This window comes from Dromaius novaehollandiae, chromosome 4 (assembly GCF_036370855.1).
Source record: "Dromaius novaehollandiae isolate bDroNov1 chromosome 4, bDroNov1.hap1, whole genome shotgun sequence".
Classification (NCBI taxonomy): Eukaryota; Metazoa; Chordata; class Aves; order Casuariiformes; family Dromaiidae; genus Dromaius; species Dromaius novaehollandiae.
Genome location: NC_088101.1, coordinates 78112514 through 78133947, shown reverse-complemented (window position 1 = coordinate 78133947; position 21434 = coordinate 78112514). Strand labels below are relative to the sequence as shown.

Here is a 21434-nt window from a genome sequence, read left to right as displayed (position 1 = left end):
ACTTGGATCTGAGTCACAGCTTCAGTTACCTGCAGCCTCTTATGTAGATTAGAGTCATCTCGATTCATGAGTGATTGCATCAGTAAGTGGAGTAATTACACCGGTGTACAGAACTGCGTAGCTACAAGTTGTACTGGTTCAGTGCACACGGCTTTGCAGAATGCCTTGCTTCTAAAAAGTGTTCTCTGAACTCTTTCATAGCAACGTATATTTGGAAATACAGGTTAATGAAATGTTTATATAGAATAAGGGAGCTCTTGAACCACAGCCTGTACATGGAAATCGAGTGATGGGGTGCTGCTAGAGAGACTTGCTCGTTGTTCTGTAGCTAGGATTTTTAGTAAATAGGGTTCTCAAAGGTTTTTAACGTGCTTAAATGTTGCCCTGGGCAGAATGTTCATTTAGCCCACGTTGTAGTTATTCAAGTACATAACCACCAAATCTAAGTGCAGCTTTAAACTACCATGGTACCTCCGGCCTCAGGATCAGCCTCTTCAAACTAGCCATGCAATATCAATGACTGCCTGAAGATGCAGCTGGATACACTTTCCTGGGGCCTTGCAAAACCCAGCTGAGACACCTCAGGTACCAAACCTGACCCTACCACTTGCTGGGTCTGCATTGACCATGTGCCCCTAAGGTAAAAGCAATTCAGCGAGGCTAGAGAGGACAACGCAGCACAGTCACCCCTCCATGCCAAAGGAAAGCTAGTGCACCGGGGCTTTTGCAGAGCCGGCTGGCTCTCGCCAGCCTCTTGGCCCCTTGCGTCCCAGCAGTGGCTTGGCTCTGGCACATGAGTGGGTCCATGCTCTGGTGGGGCTCTGTGTCCCCATGGCCCAGAGAGCAGCACAGCCAAGATGGGTCGAGCGTGGTTGCGGGAGACATGTCTTTAAGTCAACGTGAGAAAGCTTGAAGAGCAGCGCAGGATTGATGTCGACGCTTTGCAACCCAGTGGAGGCACTTGGCCCGCTCTAGGTGGTTAAGTCCTCCTCTACCTGATTTTGAGTTTCTCTATCTGAAATCCAAGAGAAGAAGGTTGGGGTCTCTTTACGCAAAAGCGTTCAAATACCAAGAATATTTGGTGATGAAAATCCAGCTCTAAAATGAGATATGGGATCAGTGGGGCATGCAACGGGAGAAGGAACGCTGCTCTATCACCACGATGAACTCGCTATGCGGTTTTTCCTCGTATCTAGGTAAATTTTTATCTCTCTGTTGCTTTCTCTTTCCCCTCCCTCCCACGTCAAACATATTAAAAAGAAAAAAAAAAACCTTTGAAATACAGCACCATTTTATATCTTGCAAAATACTGTACAAAGGAAGAAAAATATTATTCTAGTCCTTATTTTAAAACTGTGGAAAGAGGAGCCTCAGAGGAGTCTGCTGCCTGTGGCTATACAGGGGGGCTGTGGAGGTAGCCAGTGACTGAAATTTTTAGCGTACCCAGCCCAGGACTTTCTCTGAGAAATCACAGGATTGTCTCATTAAAACTGTCAAAACAGTTATGCTGTTTGCACAAAGGTGGTTCTGGTGTAAGCACAATCTCTAGAAAACCTGCAGGGATGCCCGTGTTTTTCTCAGAGTGAAGTTCAATGTTTATATGAATCACACCTATCTTTTCCTCGAGTTAAAAGCTGCAAAGTATAGGAGGAGACTCGAATTTGATTTCAAAAGTCCGGTGAAAGATTAACTGCTTAATATTAAGTCATGTAACACCATAAACACAGTCTTGCAGATAAACTGCTTGAAGATTCAGAAGAATCACTGAAGATGTGCACAAAACCAGCTTCTTATTTATAGACCTTGGGGCCCTTTTCTCTAGGTGCTGTGGACATTGTGTGCCCCTCTGATTAGGGAAGCAATATAATAACAGACCAATTTTGTAAAAATCTCTATTAGGAGTTACATAGCTGTTCCTACTGCTTGTTTTTCTGTGGCCATTGCAGTGCAATCGAAATACTTGCAAATACTTCTAGTGCAAGCACCCTTATGTGGATCGACTCCAAATCCTTCAGTTGCCCAATAAAGAGTTCAGATACAAATTTTGAAGACTGCAGGATCTAGATTTTTTTACAGCTACTGCGAGGCAGCAAACTGACTATGGGAACCTTCCTGAAAGTCAACCTTTCTGAACTGTGAGAGCTGCTTTTACTGCTTAAGTATTTCCCAACCTTGTTACTTCATGATATTTGTGACAGCTGTTATTAATGCACGCAAGAGACCCCAGCACTGGCAGAAGGGAGAGTGTCTTCACGCTGTTTTGCAACACTGCGCGTTTGAAGTTCCTCAGCTGCGCTGGGAGGAAGTGGTTATTCAGTTCTGCTGCCATTTCGCGAAGGATGAAGCTCCAGTAAACTTTCCCTGCGAGAGTCACCTGGAAACCACAGCGATAAAACCAAGTATTTGCCCACTGCCTGCGAAAGGAGATGCCACCAGCAGGAAACAGGAGCTTAGAACAAGGTGAGAGCAAACCCTGAGTTGAGCAGAAAGAAAAGACCAGTGAAATCCCATCGTGCAGGAATTGCACTGGACCACGCAGACTATTTTGCCCCTTCACAGTTACCCTTAGGAGCGAGGAGGCTTTGACCTGTAGGACGGGCACAGCGGTGTGTAGCTGCTGTGTGCAACACACCGAAGCCTCAAAACGGTGCACAAAACAAGTCACCCCAGGTTCCTTGGGTGACGAGGTGGTTGCGCCCATCAGGTTTTTCCGCTGCCGAGTCGCCGCAGGAGCCGCCGCGGCGCATGCATTTGGGGATTCCATGTCTGGTTACCGATGGGTGGATGTGGCGTGGGAGGGGAAAGCCTGCCCGCACTCCACGCCGCCTCCCAGGCTCAGCCACAGAGATGCTTCGAACAGAGTGACTTAGTGCACAGAAGTGTCTTTACAGCACCCTGGTCTGGCCCCTTTGGCTTGTCTCAGCTCCCCCTCTTTACCTTGAGGTAGCTCTCAAACATGTCCCACCTTATTCTCCTTTGCAGACCTGCTCTGCTGCGTGGCCCTGCACTGTGCGTAAGGAGTGATCGTGCCGGGCTGCTGCAGAGCCGTGCTCTCTGCAGTGAAATGAATCCCTATTTTATGTGTATCACAGATCTTTCAGATTGCCAGAGACCTCCCATCGTTCCCAGCGCACCACCTTGTGCAACCTTCAGCTGCTCTGTGTGCTTGCTGCCTACTTGGAAGCTCTCTTCCAAGAAGACCTGCTCTACCAGAGTGTAAAGCTTTGCAGGTGCCCTGGGGGAACGTGGTGGTGTGATGTCTGGACTCAGAGTGCCCTTTGATGACCACCGCCCTGCACGATACAAGAGGTACTCGAGGGAGCAAGAAGGTAAATCATGTCCTGCTTGGGGCCTGGCTCTTTTTCATAGTCGTTTTGTAGTTCCTGCTCCAGGAACCGCTTTTGTGAATGAGGGTGATCAGCATAGACTAGAATAGGGCAAGAGTGGACTGGCAGTGTTCAGTAAAGTGGACAGGAAAGACAGAATTTTTTGTGCATCCTTCACCCTCTAACAAAGGCTAAAATCCCTTCTTGTTTCAGCAAAGCAAAAGAACGTGCACATAGCTTGGGCACAAGTGTCTCTTGTCTGCTACACCCAAATTTCAAAATCCCCGTGAACCATTGTATTCCTTTATCACTCCCCTACAATGCCACACTACCTTCATTTTTATCCCTTAGCTTCCTTTCAGGGAGTTGCTTTTCATGTCTAATTTTAGGCCTGATCCTGCAGTTGCTGGTACTGTGTGTTTCAACTTCCTATTTAAAAGCTGATTTCAGGACACTAACCTGTAACGAACTGTCTTCTGAACTGTAATTTGTTTGCTCTTCCAGGAGACTATAACCACATCACGCAGAATCATTATGTGTTCTGGATCCTCACACCTCTTCCCCTCTGAACCTACTCACCTTGCTAGGAACATCCCTAACAAATCAATACTGCTAATTGGTAGATTGTTGTTTTAAGAGCAGGTCCTTCATTAGAGTAGATCAGCATGGAATTTATCAGTAATGTATTCCATAACTGTAGTAAATAAAAAGACTTCTACGTCTTCCCACTTCTGCCATTGATAGATGTGTTTTAACAACCCTTAAGCCTCCCTATAGGAATGCTACCTCTGGGCAGCTGTATTGGTGTGATGGCCCTCTTTCGCGTGATGCAGCAACAAGGCGCCGATGGATGGATCTGATGGCCTCATAGTGGGGAAGTGTGTTCCTGGAGAGCTATTACTGGGATGGAAATGCAGGATCCAGGTGAGCCTGCACTGAGGTACCTGACCATGGGAAAAGATGCCCTGCTTGAAAACACACACTTTACTGTGCCCACCACACTTGTGTCTGTAACAGGCACTACTGCTTCAATATACCGTTTAACTGAATGGAAAGTATGATGTGTTTTAGGGGTAATGCCATGGCGTGAATAAGGAGGAGGACTGGAAGACAGAGGCTCTATATGGAGTTGTGCCCCCTTATTCACCTCTCTGTGCTGCTCTTCTCTTCTAGCTCTTTGACTGTCCTGTCAAACATCTGGGGACTAGAGATGGGCTTTTGCAAAGTGCTTGGACAACTGATGTCAGTCAGGCTGGGAACTCCTCTAGATCTTGTCTTCTAGGCGCTCTGTATGAAGTGTCTTCACGGACTTGCTTGGTGACTCTGGCAGTGCCAAGTAGGGTCAGTGCTTTAGGAGCAGTTCCTTAAATGCACCCACTAGGTAAACCCCAGCTTTTCTCATGGGTGACAGATGTTCCTAGTGGTAAGGATCAACCACTGCTCAAGCTTAGGGCCCAAACTAGGGCTGCTCTCGGCGGAGGGAGCAGAGGCCCCTTGTCCCACAGCCAGAACCAAAGAAGGGTTCCTCTCCCTCGGGGCAGCTCGTTCCCACCTGCCAGCAATTATGGAAGGTGGCATTTGGGAAAGTTCATTCTTCCATGTGGTGAGCTGAGAAGAGGCCCTGCAGAAGATGGAGCAGGTGCACTGTGCTGAGGCCAGAAGAGAGCTCAGAGTCACTAAAGTAGATCTGTATCACTGAGGGCAAGCCCAGATGGTGGGGACAGAGGAGTAGGATGCTATTTTTGCCTGCATTCATGTGTGGTGTGTGTGAGTCACCTCATACCCTGCCAAGTAGCCCTTTCTCATGATAGGTGTTCTTCCTTGAACATCCTTGTACCTTTGCATGTCCCTTTGGGTTCATGAACCTCCTTGAGATGTGGTGGTGATGGTCAGAAGTAGGGCTGGTTCCTGTGTGGATGCCTGAGCTCCCTTCTTTACTGCTTTGCCCCTCCTGTGCACTGGGGTCCCTTAGTCCAAGGAGGTCTGATGCCCACTCCCCTCTGTAAGACCTAGAGAGATGGACACCCTGCCCTGTGCTGCTCTCTGTGACCTTTATCCTGCCTTGCATCTCGCAGAAAAAGCCTGAGGGCTTTGTCAGCAGACCTGGTTGTACTGTCAGGTTGCTTCCAGCGCTGGTGTTTGTTTATGTGTGCCCTGTGCTCTCTACTACATGTGTGCCCTCATTTTCCTCCTGCTTCAGAGGTGCAGGTGCCTGGCGCAGGTGCTGAGTGTGGTGTGTGCGCCAGCTGCAGCTGGGCTCGTCCCCGACAAGGGGTGCGAGGCTGCAGCTGGAGCAAGGCCTTCTCTAGGGCCTTGTGAGCTTGGCAGCCCTGCCAGGGGCTTGGGCCCTCATCCTCTCCCCATGCCCGCGATGGACATCTCTGACACGCACCCAACTGGAGGCTCATCCCTCACCCTACGTGCCGGGAACGTGTGCAACGAACCCTTGTGTGGGCTCGCGTCTTGGAAGAGAAGATGGCTCTGAAACCTCTGCTGAGCAGGGAATCGAGCTGTAAAAGCCACTGTCCAGTTTGGTCACACCATTTTGAGCTCCACCGCTGCACAGGCAGAGGATTGGGACGCAGCTGCAGGGAGCAGGAATAAGGAAGCTCAGTGACACGCAGGGGAGTGCTGGTGCGGGTCGAAGAGCCGCCTGGATGAACGTCAGGTTTGTGTAACAACAGATGCATCCCTGCTGTAAAAACTGCCTGCAATGTTTGCGTGCCACTGAGAAGGTGCCTATCAGAAGAGAGGGGAAAAAAAAAAAAGCTTTTTATGTGAATATAGATTTGACAGAGAGATTGGGCAAATACAGGATGGGGGAGGAGGGGAGAGACAAGAGGGTTGCAGTGGTGGCATGTGAGGGGATGGAGGTGGATCTGCAAGCTGGGCTGAACCTGTCCCACTGCTCTTTCTTCCCTCCCACTCCTCAAGAAATCAGAGCATAAAAGCCTCAGCCCAGGCGAGTCTGTGACCCCACGAGGTGGGCATCAGCGTGAGCCATCTGCCTTGCCAGACCACCCCTGAACTGGGCGCTCCAAAGGGGGTCTGAGGGCTGGCCAAGATGGCAAGGCCACATATGTGGTTAAGCCAAGTAGGTTCACATGGGGTTTTTTGGTTTCTTCTAGAAATACAGCTTGTACAAGCTTCCTCATAACCCACCATCTGGTTCAGTGCCGGGGCTGTGTGTGCTGTGGAAATACCTCGAGTTCCCGACGACGTTCTCGGACACTGTAGGCACAAGACATCAGGCACACGCCAGGAAGACAGTTTCTGCCCTAAGGGCGGCTTAGCAGCGAGTCTAAAAAGAGGAGGAATATTGGATATAATAAACAGGAAGGGAAAGAACGCACCTAATGCTTTGTATGCATGTCTTACACATTAGATTTTTAGCTGAAACTCGCTGGCTAATAGCTACTGGAGGATAGTACTAGGAAATATTACTATAGCATACTCTGAATTCACATTGATTTTGTAGAAAAAGAGCTTGAGACTTCCTTTTTTTACGATGAGAAGCACTGCTGTTCTGAGTATAATGGGGTGGCATGTTGTTTGGAATTTCCCTTGCTTTCTATATATACACATGCATCGAAGCCACAGGAAATGGAAGTTTAAAAAAAAAAAAGTACCATAAAACATAGGTATCCGCTTCTTGAACAAGTTTTATTCTTGTAGCTAGTTTTATTATTAGTGAGCACTTAATCTGTAGACATCATTTAAGATGTGTTCTAAAAGATATGATGTCCTAAATTGCTGGAGAGGAAAGCAGATATTGCCTTAAAAGCTGCAGAAGATTTGAAAAGCATTTTAAGCTATAGATTCTATAGCTCTGTATTGCCTTTGCCATTACTGTTGATCTCCTTCTCTCCCTTGGGGCTGGGGATAGGGACTGAACGATCTCCTGGGGTTTCTCCAAGTTGTATTTTCTGTGATTCAACAAGTCAGCCTTGCCTGTAGCTGCTATCATGGTTATGTGCTATGGGCCTACTTGGCCCATGGCAACCAGCATGTACTGGCATTATTAATAAATAGCATTTACTTAAAAATCCCAATGGAAATATAATTAGACCCAGGAATAAGGAGAATCAGTTTGCCAGCATTTGGAAAATATGTGGTCTGAAAATCTTTGTTGGTGGTGAGATAGCCACTAGGGATTCCCTAAGCTTGTCTTGTCTCTGAACTCGCACTATTTTGGAGAGCACAACTTCAGGGAGATAATTTAATGAAGGAGAACTGTTAGAAGAAGGGTTGGACTAATCATGATGGTAATTGGACAAATACATCTTGGCATTTCTTAATATGCTAAGACATATTTCTGCAAGTTCCAAAAGAGACAGTTATTCTGCCCGCTTCCAGCCTCCCTGGATCTGCAGAGGTACCTCTGTCTCTCCTTTAATATTGGTATGCCTCTCCAGTAAGGGGATTGCTCACTAGTAATAAGAGATTTACCAAAAAAATTAACAAATCTGAATGGGCATTAACTTTGCCTCATAACAGGACTCAGTTATCTCAGATGCCTTTTATTACTGATACAGCAAATAAGGAGCTCAGTCCCATATGTTCACACAGATTTTCTGTATGGTTTCAAGAGTCTCTCGTGTAAGGAATTGTTTCTGCGATTTTACAGATTATGCTATGTGTTTCAATGAACAGATGTAGTAGAAATGGATAATGAAAGTTCATAAAGTTTGTGCTGTTGAAGTCCCTTTCATTTTATGCTGTTACTTTCTTACTCATATGCATTTATTGCTTTCTTCTGGGAAAGCAGTTGGGTTGCTTTGCCATTTAGCCAAAGATGACCAACACTACTTGGAAGGCCATCCAAGTGGCAGAGAAAAACTGTGAGGCCAGAAGGCGCTTTCCGTAATTTAAAAGGTTCAAAAAATGTTGGAAACTCATGGCTTCTTTCACCTTAGGGTTGGGGTGGTGAAGGTACAGCTACTGGAGCTGACAGAGTTTGAGGCACTCCAGGCTACAAGTGGAAGAAGCTGAGTTGTTGTTGTGGGCGTTGCTCGGGATGTACTGATGTGTGTGTTTTGCCTGGTCGTGAGATGACAAGCAAGTATGTTATAGTGTTTTTTGCAACAGAATTATGTGGGTAATAGACAAGTTTTTTAGGAGAAATAGTTTGTCTTTTTTATCTAGAAAAAAACATTTGATGTAGAAGACACTGACAGTTCTTTCACAACTGGTTTCTAGGTTAATGCAAATACTATAAAGAATAGATAAGACTTTTTACCAGCTGGAAAAAAAAGTCAGTGGGAAATGGTAGAGTAAAATAGATCTGAAGTGAGGTATTTTTATAATGAAAAACAGATGATCTGCCCTGGATTTTTTCCACTGCATTAATCATTTATTGCACAACTTTAGAAATCAAGGTGATAGGAGATATGTTTTACTCTGTGCTTGACCTGTAACTTCACCAGCTTATATCTGTTGGTCCAGCACGGTCCTCTTTGCAGATCTATCCAGTTTCCATGCATTAAAGAAGTGCCCTTCTTTCCCAAGATTTGGGTTCTCATCTCTGCTTTGATAGGGGACTAATTCACAGCTCTTAAAACCAGAAGAATATCTTACTGTGAACTTCTGTGTACTGCAGACTGAAGATTTATATACTTAATACTTGCATCTATTTCAAATAGTTATAGGTCAGTCTGTCCAACTACACCAACAGGGATTAACAAGGTTGGAAGCCTAGAGTAGGCTTGGGCTTCTGAATGATGTAAGCTGATCATCTCAAGGCAATAAAAAAAAAAAGCACTGCCAAGATCTAACTTACTTTCTTGCTATATTTGTTTTGGTACCTGCTTTGTAATATGAATAACTAAAAAAGTGCACATTTTATCAATTACTGACAATATTGTATTGATGCACATTAAAACTATAAACTAGAGTTATCTAATGAGAACAGACAGATGAAGCAAGCTAACCTTTGAGAGATTAGCTTATGCCACAGGAAGTTTAATCATACGTTTCTCAGCCTATGTTCTGTGAGCCACATCTGATCTGCAAGACCTTAAAAGGTGATATATATAACGGTCACTGAAAAACAAAACAAAACAACCCCCCCCACACCTCTGCATGTTTATGCATACTATGTTAGGAAAAGGAAACTAATCAATCACAGGTTTAGATTAATAATAAAAATCATTGCACCTGCATACTACATGCAATAGCCCATGCATTTTTTTTTTAATAGGTGTTAAGTATTCCACCTAAGGGAAGATGGCATAAAGCATCATCTTCCTTTGGGGCTGTAAAAAGATTGTGAAATAGTAGAATTTTTGTTTAGAGGCTAGGGCTACAGATAGTTCTGTACCCAGCATTCACCATGGGATTGCTTGCAGGACTACCTGAAGGATTGGCTGTGGACATTGCTTTGACCAAAGCAAGCCCTAAGAAACAGGAAATCAATTTCCTTTCAATCCACAAAGAGTAGCTCTCCCTTGCGAAGGTCTAGTTCTTTCAGCTGTTTTGTAGCCTTCCAGCTGTGAATCACATGAATAGCACTACTGTGTTGCCTGCAGTTACATGTGTGGGGGGAGGTCGCACTACTTCTGCTAATTATTTTGTCAACCTGGAACACAGTAAAGAGCACTGTTGTTTTTGTTTTGTAACTGTTTGGAAACAGTGAAAGAAAAATCAGCCAAAACTCAGTGCTGTTTGGGAAAATCAGTGAAAAGGGACACTAGACTTTAGTCTTTCAGCAGATTAGCTGGCTCATGTTTAACAGGAGCAAATATTCTCTAAGGGGGAACCAAGCGATAGCTGTATGCTGGAGAAAAAATCATAGCGGGTGTTTTTTTCCTTTTTTTTGGAAGGGGTGGGGGGAAAAGGAAGGAGACAGTTACAAATACAGAAAGGTAAGTGAAGGAAAGATCAATCTTAAAGATGATTGTGGATATTTTTAAGTATAGAACTGGAAAGTAAGCAAAGGAAGAAGGACAGAAGTGCTGTTATAAAAAGTAAACTCTTTTTCTTTAAACTTAAAAGGTTGTGCTTACACTAGACCTTTACTTTGTTTATGTACTGTCCTTAACTCCAACTCTGACATATTGAGAAACACCTGGAGCCAAGGATGAAAAAAAACTTGTGTACTTTACCCTCTAATACTTCTCAAAATGATCTGCTCCTATTTCTTGACATTATTTCCATTGCAGATAGGATAAAAATAAACTTCAGCTAGCTGAGGTGCAGTCACAAACACTGTGTGGCAGGGTGGTGAGTTAAATGTGTTCTTGTTTATCTGAAAGGTCATTCTTCCTCTCATAACTGAGGAATGATTTGCACCATACTGTTTGAAAATAGTTTGAGACAGTGGTCGTTAGTGAAATAATGGAGTAACTCATATCTGAAACCATGACACCTAGCTAATACTTAAGCATAGTTACTTGGACTATTTTACATTTAAATACTTCCACAAAAAGAAAGGTGTCTGATACTTTACTAATGCAGTAAAGCAACTGCACTGTCACTTTTATTATAAAAATAACCATTAGGCCATTATAAAATTTGAATACAATCAATAATTACACAAATAAATATTTTACACATTTGTAAAATATTTATGGCACAGAAAAAATAAATATCCCTATACATTGTTTCTGTGCAAAAGGACAAAGTAGTTGTAGTTAGTAACCAGCCCTTTTAAGTTTCCTTCACTTCTCCTGCTTTCAGTTGAGCACAAGCGTTTTTAGATATTCAATTTTAATCCAGATAAAGCAAAATAATTTTTCCTGCTATCTTCTGTCAAGTTGTTCCTCCTCCAGTTCTTCAGCCAGCTTCTTTCCATCTTTGAAAAAGGAGTTATATTTCAAGTTCAGTGATTTTCACAAGCCTTCAGACTGCTGTAAGGAATTAGACTTGTATCTGAATCAAACGGCACTCCAAAGCTAGCTACTCTTAGCTAGCTTCTTTAGTTTGTAGCACAATTTGCATTATGCTTGCTTCCCTTGTAGTTGTTGGAAAAAATGTTTCTTTGTAAAAGCCTTTGCTTTATCTTGAAGTCTTTCATACAGCCCAAGAGAAAGTGAAATCAAGTAAGAGGTAGATACTGCTCATCCTCCTAATTCCTAAGAGCTGTGCATTTAAATTACTCTGTTTTAGGACTGTAGGAGATATGTATAGAGCAAAGTTTTACTTTCTATAAAGTAGTGATTAACTTACACTCCTCACATCACGTGGTCACTGACAACATTCAGCAACATGTTTGAGAAATTCATCACTGAGTTCATCGTTGAAAAACCTCATACAATGAGGGCACCTCAGTTCACCCTGTGCCCTGCCCTCTGATCCTGAGTTTCCATTGTCTGCAGGTGGAGAAGCTTGCTCAGACTGTGAAGCTGCTCTCCTCTTGCCCGTTTGGCCTGGGCTGTTGCCTCGTAGATGTTCGACATTTGTCTGTACATACATATGGTTCTGGTTACCAATGTGAACTCTGAAATGACTAGTTGTGTCTCTCGAGTCCTAGAAAGAGAAAGAAGAGCTCTTGATAAAATATTCTGTTAATATATTTTTACTTAATCTTTTTTTTCATCTTTATCTGGAACACTGATCATATTTTTATCTGAAGATTTAAAAGACATGCATCAGTTTTTGCAGATTTATTGAAACAGTCATAAGCTGACCTGTAAAACACACAGGATGGATAGCTAGTAAGCTACTTTAAAGATGCCACTGTTACCAGAGTCATAATTGTCCCCTGTTCCTCCTAAGAACCCGCTTTAACTACGTTGATCCAACACAGAGGGGAAACAGACTGGGAAAGGATATGTATGTATCAGGAAGCATCTCCACTAGAACTCAGATTATGAAATAATTTAAGTTTTTGACAGCTGCACTGAATTGAAATGGTTCTAGAAGTATTAAGATTTTTAAATGCATTTAAAAATACATTTTAGTCCTGAATCTTGTTGAGATTCTTTTATTAAAAATGAGCATTTTGCTTTTTTTTTTTTTTACCTGTCTTCTCGTTAGCTGGTGTTGCAGACACGCAACTTCTGCTTGAAGCTCTTGTATTTTATTCTGTGCTCGTTCTCTGTCTGATCTCTCAGATGTAAAATCGTCTTTGTAAACTAGGACCTGAAAATCAACTATGTTAGTATTTTACAAATAAAAGCATGGCAAGTTAAGTAGGTGAGGCTGTAATTTCTGTTTGTAAATATTTAATCCCAGAGTCTCAACATCATCTTGTCTATCGTGTCTGTGCTTTAAAAGTATTTGTATTTCTTTTTTAAATCTTTAATAATTTGTATTAGAAGACAGCAGAACCATACGGAATTCTTTAAGTACTGGGTTTTTTTAATCTGTGATTTTAAGTAGCTGTATAGCCACTGTGGCAAAGGCAAGTGACAAAAAAAAGGGGGGATAGCTTCATTTTCCCCCTTAGAGTTCAGCATTTGGGGGAAAAAACAAATAATTCCCACCCCTAGGAAAAAGAAACTTAATGACCTGTTGCTCCAGCATTTGTATGCGCTCGTTATCTCCTTCGCTAGCCTTCTTTACGTCTTGTAATTCTTTCTTTGCTTTTATACATTCATTCATTTTTTCTTCCAGTAGCTTGTTTAACCGGAATATCTCCTTTTGCATCAGCTCAGAATTTGTTTGTGCCGAAGTTATGCCATGCTGTTGCTCCAGTTGCAACTTCAGTTCCTTTAGCTGCAAGTGGAGTCGCTTCACATACTCATCCCTACTAGCATCATACTTCTGCCATTTTGCATTTAAGTCTTCCACCTGAAAGATTATCCAGGAAAGTCACAACATGAAGTCACCACCTTTCAAGCTTTCACAGAATGTCTGTAGGGTCAGGACCAAGGTTCTTTAAGAAATATAATATGTTGACCCACTGAGTGTGGGTGAGCTAATTTACACACGAGTGGAAGATTATCATGCTATAAGCCCGTCTCTTCACTGGCAGCCCTCCCTATGTGCCAGTCCATAGGGAGAGTATCACATAATATGGAATGGGAGGAGTTTGCAGTCACCCTAGACATAGTGCTCTTCTGGGTTAGGAAACTGAAGAAGCACAAAAAGGAGTGGAGAGCAACCTCCATCTGCCAATTTTCTTTTGCTGTGTATTATTAAGAGCAACAAAAAAACATTGAAAAAGCACAATAAGCTGTTTTTAGCCAAAGGAATAAAGAGTATGTACCATCTTGAAGAGATTAAAACATTTTAGACTCCAATGAAATTGCCATTTGATTAAATTTGGAATAGGTAAGGCCTGGTTAATCTAATGTAATTCAAAATACTCAATCAAATCTTAATCTTGTACAAAATGAAAGTACTCACGTGAGCCACTTTTTGTTTTAACATCCTGTTTTCATCTTGTAGTTTGCAGATAAGGGCTTGAAGTGAAGTTTCGTTGTCTAACAGCTATAATTTTCAGATAAAGAAAATATCATTAACATAAGAGTATCAAATATTACTTAACTATGCTGTTAAGCTGAAAGCAGCCTTTGCTTTATTCCTCTAAAATATCTGCTATCAGTGAAATAAATACATCTAGATCTAGATCTACTTGTTTCTACATAGTACAGAAATATGCTATATAGTATAGCATAGCCTATAGCTAGGCTGATTTTTTTATTAATAATCAGAGCAGACATGTATGTAATCAGGTTTTTAACCACCTCAGTATTGCTTTTAAATACGTCTATGTGGTGTCATAAAAACATATCTGTCTGGCCGAACTCTGAGCCTACTAAAGTTAACAAGAAAAATGCCACACACTTTACATGCATGAGGGTTTGCACTGACGACAACAGTGCTTGAGAGTTTACAAGAACTCCTAGGAAAATCTTGTTTGGAGTGGAGGAAATACATGACAAAGCCACAGATATGCCTTCATCTTGCTTTATTATTACTGTCTATAACTTTGGCCAGTGCTAGGAAGAAGCTAGTAAAAAAACCTGCTTGCTAAATAATTGACTAAAAGGATACCTTTAAAAAAAAAAAAAAAAAAAGTTGTGACATCTGCTTAAAAAACCCCAGGGTACATGAGTAATTTAGAACATTTTTGTACAAAATTCCCAAGAATCAGCTAGTAATTGCATCTGAAATTTCTCTTCTTCAAGAGGGAAGTCCCTGCTGTACAAGGTTAGCTACTTATTACATATATCAAAGTCAATCAAGTTTCCTGTCTATCAAATACACTTAAAATATGATAATACTAAAACTTTCAAGTCCCTTAAAAAGTCCTTTTTTTATTCTTCTATCTACACAACCTCTAAATACATCTTACAGGTAACTTCAATGTGGAAGTACCATATTTCTTTAGAAATGTTCCTAAAATGTTTTTACAAAAATCAAACTGACCCATGCATATACTTTAATCACAAGAGCATAAATGAGTAGTCATCTGAAACACAGCATTTCTACTACATAGCAGTAAGGGCATAAGACTGACAATTCCTCCTTTCTGTGAGAGCTGGTTACAGCACTCAGTACTGTACCAATCAATACAGTATCAGTACCAATCTGATATTGGAGGCAGCACCTCTGATGTTATTTGCTTGTGGTATTATCCTGAATTACATAAAAACTATGAAACATCATGATTTCTGGAACAATGGGTTTCCTCTTGAATCTATCTGCCTCTACCCTACACTGAAAAGCTTCAGCTAAGGTGATGGTGATGTAAAACCACACAACCATTAGCAAGGTAGGCCACCCCCTAGCTGTTTCTTGGTCCCCTGCAGTGCCATTTCTGTCATTTTACTATTGTGAAGCAATTTGTCTAACATCCCTGTTGTAGGGAAGCAGTATATTTCAGGGAGAGACAACGCTGGGGGGGGGGGGTGAACGGGGGCAGAGGACATGTAGAAACCACAGAGCAAAAAATGGGTAGAATTCCTTGGTCAGCTCTTTCCTAAACAGCTTTTCTGTAGGTCTATACTATGCATGCAAAGCCAAATCCTGACCTGAGGAGACTGCATAACATAGAGTTCTTAATACAAATACTGTTTTAAAACATTGATGCTTTGTTTTATGATGGCTTGTTTATAAGCCATCTAAGAGATGTCACCTTCAAAAGCACAGCACCATCTAGTGAAGTACACAAGCATGCTACTGCCTGCAGTATATGCAGAGAAGAGTTGCAATTGCTCTCTCCTTTCCAAGCTCTGATGGTAGAGATAAGAGATGGCCAAAGTGCAAGTGACTGACAACAGCTTCCATTCTCAACTCTTAGTGTTCAAAATTATGTAGAGCTTGCTATATTACTTTTTTCACCACATGTGAAATTACTTAAAGGGATGTTTCTCACTGTTCCTCATCTACAACTGTCATGGTGATCAACACCTTAGAAGTTAATAATTGCAGAAAGTGTAGTAAGAATACCTGATTAGATCTTTCAATAGGATTCTGATCATCTGAATTCCCCTTTTCTCTTCTTTGCTTCTCTTCTAGACATTTTGCCAGATGTTGACACATTTCTGCCGTGGATGCTAATTTGCGTTGAAGTTGGTGTGTTTCATCAGTAAGTGAACGGCACAAGACTTCACTGGTGGCCTGAGCTTTCTCTCTCTCTGCCAAGCTTTTCTGAAGCTGTAAGATTTCTCTCTCCTTTTCATAGGGAGGCTGATTTATCATCTGCTGTATCTCTCCATTTTTCTCCTCTAGTTGCTGATTTAACTGCTGCACTTCCTAAACGTTAGGGGGAGAGGAAGTTATTTAAAAGCAAAGTGAACCCAAAGTTGAAGTATTTGTAAGACTGAATTCCATATTGCTCCTACACTCACTGCAAAGTACTTAAAAAGTAAAAATAAATCCAATTCATTTCTATATAACCACTGAACTTTAGAACTGACAGATGAGTCAATCAAAATCAAGAAGTGCTCCAACGGCCATATGAGCACTTACAAGTCAGTAGAATCAAGAAATCAAAAAATGACAAGCAAAAATTTAGGAGGATTTTATGTAAAATATATTCAGCAGCTACAAGCTAATGATGGAATTTACAGGAAATAAAGGAGTTTGAAAAGAATGACTACAGAGACTGGGAAATACTTTCTAATCCTGCATTCCAAATTATCAGCTAGTAAGCAGACCTCAAAAAATTGGAACTGAGAAGTCATCCTATCAAAAACTAATTCAGTGTTCTTCATTGCCTTGGTACTGTTGACAAGGACAAATCAGAGATAGCATACACAACAACTTTTCCACCTAGGAAAGGTGGAGTGGTAATGACAAGCAAACAGAAAACAATCTCTGTAGTAGCAGTAACTCTATTCTGGCCATAACTGTGTCTCCAAAATACATGAGGGGATCTCACATACGCTTTAGGAAAGGGTTGTATAGCTTATTGCAGCACATTCTGGTTGAACTGGAAGCTCTGTGGGATCATCTACTCTGCATCAAGGTCTGGTCTCTGCAGGTGTTTTGAGAATGGAGAAGTTTGCCTACAAACTGAGGTACAATCATGCTGTAGTACCATGCCACAAAGCAACACCTAGAGTATACCAGTCCCAACTTTGTCAAAAATAGCTTGTGCTTCATGATCTCAAAGAGTAAAAGAAGCTGGTAACAGAAACCTCTGTAGCACTGTTCCTCCAGAATTAGTGTTGCCAATAGTGTTGGATACTAGGATAGACAATGAGATACGAGCTTGACTCTACCCTTCCAAATCTTCAGGAGTTTAAATCATAATCCTTGGTCATGGAGCTGGAAATCACAGTAAGCAATCTTCTTCCAGCACACAGGCCTCTGACTTCAGAACATGTCTTATTATCTGGCATTGGTTTTTTATTTACTTTTAGTGACAATTATTTCCATTTTTTTGATTAGTCATGAAACATTTATTTTTAAAAGTATTAAAATGATTAGTCCAACTTAGAGAAATAGTACCTGTTCTTGTTACTGATGTTAAAGTACTTTAACATCTTGCTAAATGATAAATTTCCCCTTTGCTATGCTTACAATTCCTGGGTAGATTAGAGACGTAACTTTCAGTGTCAGACTTCAGAATGTCTTCAGTTACCACAGGTTTGTTATCTGTCTGCAAACTGTCCGTAAGATTATCTCTTATTACAAATTTCCAAACTTGAACTTATTTAAATGTATTTTAGGTGAGTGTCATATGTGGAAAGTGTTTTGTATAAGCATTAGGTCAAGAGATTAGTTATGACAAAAATACTTGTTTCAATTTTAAGTACTACTTTTTGGGTTGGAAATTCCTTTTTGCAGCTTCATACAGAAAGAAATGCTTTAAAATTCTTTAAGTATTTCAGACTGAACACAGGAAAGTCTTAACGACAGTACCAAAATAGCAGTTGTGGGGGGATGGGAGGGGACACAGTTTTTAGACTATTTTCTATCATGAAGAGATATCCTATTCCCCCAATCTATTGCCTCACAATTTAGACTTGCCAGTAACCTCTCCAAGTATTAAAGTGCTATTTCAATGTCAAAACAAGAAAGCCATTTTTTAAAAAGTGAACTTTAAAAAAAAATTAATAGAAAAAGTGTTGGCATCAATTGTTTATCTTATAGAACAAAACTATTACATCTGATTAAAAAACCCTTCCTTTTCATAAGTAATATGGAACTTCTGAACTTAGTCTTTACTGAATATTTTCTCCTTCTGCTTGTAGAAAATAGTTATGTGAAGACTTACAATGCCACACTAAATTTTCATTTTACAGTTGCATAAAAAACACCATCCAGACTCTTTTACGTTATTGAACTTAATGCAGCGGAAACTAATGTTTGATGCACATGGTTGAGCTGATCTGTGAACAGTCAGTCCATCTCTGCACACATAGCAATAACGCAAGTTCTGCCAAAGGCACCAACCTTTCAAGGAGAATAAGCATCATACTGTTCAAGGCATTTGATTTCTTGTCCAGGCTCTGCCACGAGCATGTTATGGCACCCTGGGCAAATCACTTAAAACAAAGTTTTCAGTGTTGGTGCCTGCACACCTAAAGCTGTTTCTATAAAATCAAGTGAGCAGCCTGAATTTACTATGCCTCTAAGCACAGTTACCACCAAATACATTTCAAGTCAGATGCTCCATTCAAGACAACAAGTGCTGGAAATACTAAACTTAAACTAGTCTTTTTTCTAGGAGGGAGTACAGAAATAAAGCTCCCGGGGTAAATTCTGCTGCAAGCTGACAAGCACACGCAACCTTTCGGAAAACAGAGTCGACGTTCAAAGTGCAAGTGCTATTCGGGGGGGCGTTTGCGGTTTACCTGACTCAGAGTCTCCACCTTCTGTGCCGAGGCCCGCTCGCTGTCCCTAAGCTGCTGCCTGACCTGGCCGAGCTGCTCCAGGAGGCTTTCCACCAGGGAGGGGGCGGGCTCGGCGCCCGCGGCCCCCGCCGCCGGCTCGCCCGAGCAGGGCGGCTGCCGGGCCAGGCTGCTCCTCAGCTCCCGGATCGTCGCCTCCTTGGCGGCGAGCTGCAGCTGAAGGTGCTTCAGTTGCTGAGCCGACTCGTGGTACAGGGTGCAGAGGGCATTGTACCGAGGCACTTTACTCTTGAGGCTCCTGTTTTCCCGGTGCAGCTTTTCCAGCGTCTCCTCCACCTGTTTGAACCGGGTCACCAAGGGATCTGTACTGCTACCCTCGCTTACCGAGCACATGGCTGAGGACGGCGAGTCCCGACCACCCTGCTGCCCCTTCTCTTTCTTCTCCAGGGCGAGCAATAATCCAGCCAGGTGCATATAAAACCAAGCAAGAGCCAGGCAGGGCCGCGGCGACTGTTGCTGTTTCTTCGCTCTTCCGCCTCCCGGGTCGGGGATGGCCGCTCTCCTTTAAGGGCTCGTAGGACCCGCCTGCTGCGCTTCCCCACCGCCGCCGCCGCTTTTCTACCGCGCAGGCCGTGCGGGGCCGAGCTCCGCCTCCGCCGAGGGGGGAACCCCGGCGTGGGGCAGCGCCGAGCTTCCCCGCGGCTCGCAGCCAGCCCCGGGGGCAAGGCTGGCCGGGGAACCCCGGCGGGGAGGGGGAGGAGAAGCGGCGGGGACGGGCAGGACGGGGACGAGCTGAAACCTGGGGGCGAGCGGGGGTGGGGGGCACCGGCCCGGGGCGAGTGAGAGGCCGTGGCGGGAGAGGGACCGTTGGGGCGGGGGGTGAAGGGTCTGGGGTGAACGGGGGACCGTTGAGGGGGCTCAAGGCTGGGCGCTAGGCGAGCGAGGGGCCGTTGAACATAGGGGGAGGGCACAAGGCGAGCGAGGGACCGTTGAACATGGGGGGAGGGCACAAGGCGAGCGAGGGACCGTTGGGCGCGGGGGCGGGGGGTCGCGAGGCGAGCGAGGGACCGTTGAACATGGGCGGAGGGCACAAGGCGAGCGGGGGACCGGTGGGCGCGGGGGCGGGGGGTTTCGCGAGGCGAGCGAGGGGCCGTTGGACCGGTGGGCGCGGGGCTCCTGTGAGGGGCTGCAAGCCGGGGCTCGCCCAGCATTGCGAAAGCCCCGCGGCGCAGCGTCCCCGCGGGAGCCGCTCCGGGAATTTCCCGCCGCTCCCTCCGCCGCCGCGGCTGGCGCCGCTCCGCTTCCCGCAGGAGCGGAAGGGAGGCGCATGCGCCATGGAAGGGGGCGGCCTCCCCCCCTGCCTCCCCCCGGCCGTTTAACCGCCTGCGCCGTGGAGGCAGCGGGCTGCCTGGCCGATAGGGCGCGTCGTTACTCGCTGTGGCGCCGCTGGTGTGCGGTGCGCGGGGGAAGCGCCACCGAGAGCGGTTTGGAGGGGAGCCCTGCCCCCCGCCCCTTCACAGCTCTGCAAGCTGGCCTCAGGAGCACGGGCCACCTCAGAGAGTTAGCGCAGCGGCATGTGTGCGCGCTCCTCTTTCAGTGCAGGCGTCTCGGCGTTGAAGCCCTGGCCCAGGCTTGTCCGTCTTGAGACAGGCGCGGAAGCAGGGTCTCCGCTATGGCTTGGCTGGGGCAAGTGGATGCTTTGAGGCCAGTGCAAGCAGTGAAGAAATGCCCGGTAATCATTGATGAAGTTTGTTGGATCAGCATCAATAGGAGGAGGAAAGCTTTAGACCCAGGCATCTAGAGGAAAATCTGTTACGACAGTGCTGCAGCCTTTGAGGAGAAGCTCACCCTGGGGAGGAAAGACCTTGGACAGAATGGATTGTCTTCCACTCATCGAAAGTTCATTTAGTCAGTTTGCGTGTATACCTGTTCTTCACAGACTGTACGTGTTCATGTGTGTGAAGATAGAGCCCAGTTGGTGTAAGTAAAAATAGCTGCCTCACACTAAGCAAGCACCTGTTGGCCACCCATGTGGTGGATAACTTTTCTATTAGCTGTATAGCAGTAGAACCAAAGATGCAGTTATTCAAGAGCTTACTCTGATACAGTAGTTCTCATTTGGGGAGGGCTGGGGATAAGCAAACTCATGTAAAGTCCTTTTAGATTGGTTTAACTGTACCCACATTATTATCACATACTGGTAGAACACCAAGGGAGAAAAAGTCATAACCCTGGTTAAAAGGGTAAGAAAATAAAGCTCTTCATATAATCTGTAATAATATTTATAATGCCATAGTAACAAGGAGCTCTACATGTGAACACAGCCTTGTTGCACTAGATTCTGTTCAATCATGGACGACAGTCCTGGACCAAAAAACATACCTATCTAATTACAGAGCAAGGGAAAATGGTTGGATACCAGTGGTAGAGGGGACAAAAAAGGAAGACTTGAGAGAGAGAGCACCCTTCCTCTGCTAGCATCTTAACCACTTACAGATGTCATCATAAAAGCTACAACAATAAGGAACGTGTGAGAGAGTATAAAGTAATCAAAGAGGTATGAATGTAGAGGGATCTGTATTGCAAAGATGGCACACTGGCTCGGTTCCACTAATGAGGGGTTACAATCCTGGTTGTAATTGTGAGATGAAAGTGCAAGGTGCGAGATTTTGGCCTTTCCTGAAAAGATAACAGGTGCAAGGTGAAACAAAAGAGGTTCCAAGTGGATATAAGGAAACCTTTTTTACTTTAAGGACAGTCAAGCCTTGTAGCTACTTGCCCACAGAGGTTGTGCCATCTCCATGCTTGGGAGATTTTCAGGTTCCAGCTACATAAAGCCCTGAGCAGCCTGGTCTGATCTCATAGCTGGTCCTGCTTTGAGGACTAGAGACTTGCTGAAGTCCCTTCCAACTTGAAT

The 21434-nt window shown here is 44.0% G+C and overlaps 2 protein-coding genes and 1 long non-coding RNA gene across 5 annotated transcripts in view; 2 read left to right on the top strand and 1 right to left on the bottom strand.

The window, feature by feature from the left end:
- The first annotated feature begins 1814 nt into the window (after nucleotides 1-1814).
- LOC135328320 (uncharacterized) lies at nucleotides 1815-8037 on the top strand. Of its 2 annotated transcripts, XR_010389151.1 has the most exons (4): nucleotides 1815-2460; nucleotides 3093-3329; nucleotides 4093-5994; nucleotides 6455-8037. It is a non-coding gene; the product is annotated as an uncharacterized LOC135328320 (long non-coding RNA). The 2 variants fall into 2 exon arrangements; XR_010389150.1 differs by having other exon boundaries at nucleotides 3093-5994.
- Nucleotides 8038-10760: 2723 nt separating this feature from the next.
- TNIP2 (TNFAIP3 interacting protein 2) lies at nucleotides 10761-19261 on the bottom strand. Of its 2 annotated transcripts, none has more exons than XM_026112804.2 (6): nucleotides 18521-19261; nucleotides 15666-15971; nucleotides 13617-13700; nucleotides 12777-13058; nucleotides 12288-12407; nucleotides 10761-11792 (listed from the first exon to the last, which is right to left on the bottom strand). In XM_026112804.2, the coding sequence occupies exons 1-6, from the start codon at nucleotides 18989-18991 to the stop codon at nucleotides 11511-11513; spliced, it is 1545 nt and encodes a 514-aa protein (XP_025968589.1). In that variant the 5' UTR covers nucleotides 18992-19261; the 3' UTR covers nucleotides 10761-11510. The 2 variants fall into 2 exon arrangements, with proteins under 2 accessions (XP_025968589.1, XP_025968590.1); XM_026112805.2 differs by having other exon boundaries at nucleotides 18902-19258.
- An 874-nt stretch (nucleotides 19262-20135) lies between these two features.
- SH3BP2 (SH3 domain binding protein 2) overlaps nucleotides 20136-21434 on the top strand; it is a 93688-nt gene continuing 92389 nt past the window's right edge. Inside the window, exon 1 of the mRNA XM_064511512.1 lies at nucleotides 20136-20497. The gene's annotated coding sequence lies outside the window, so the exon portion shown is untranslated. The remainder of the gene's footprint in view (nucleotides 20498-21434) is intronic.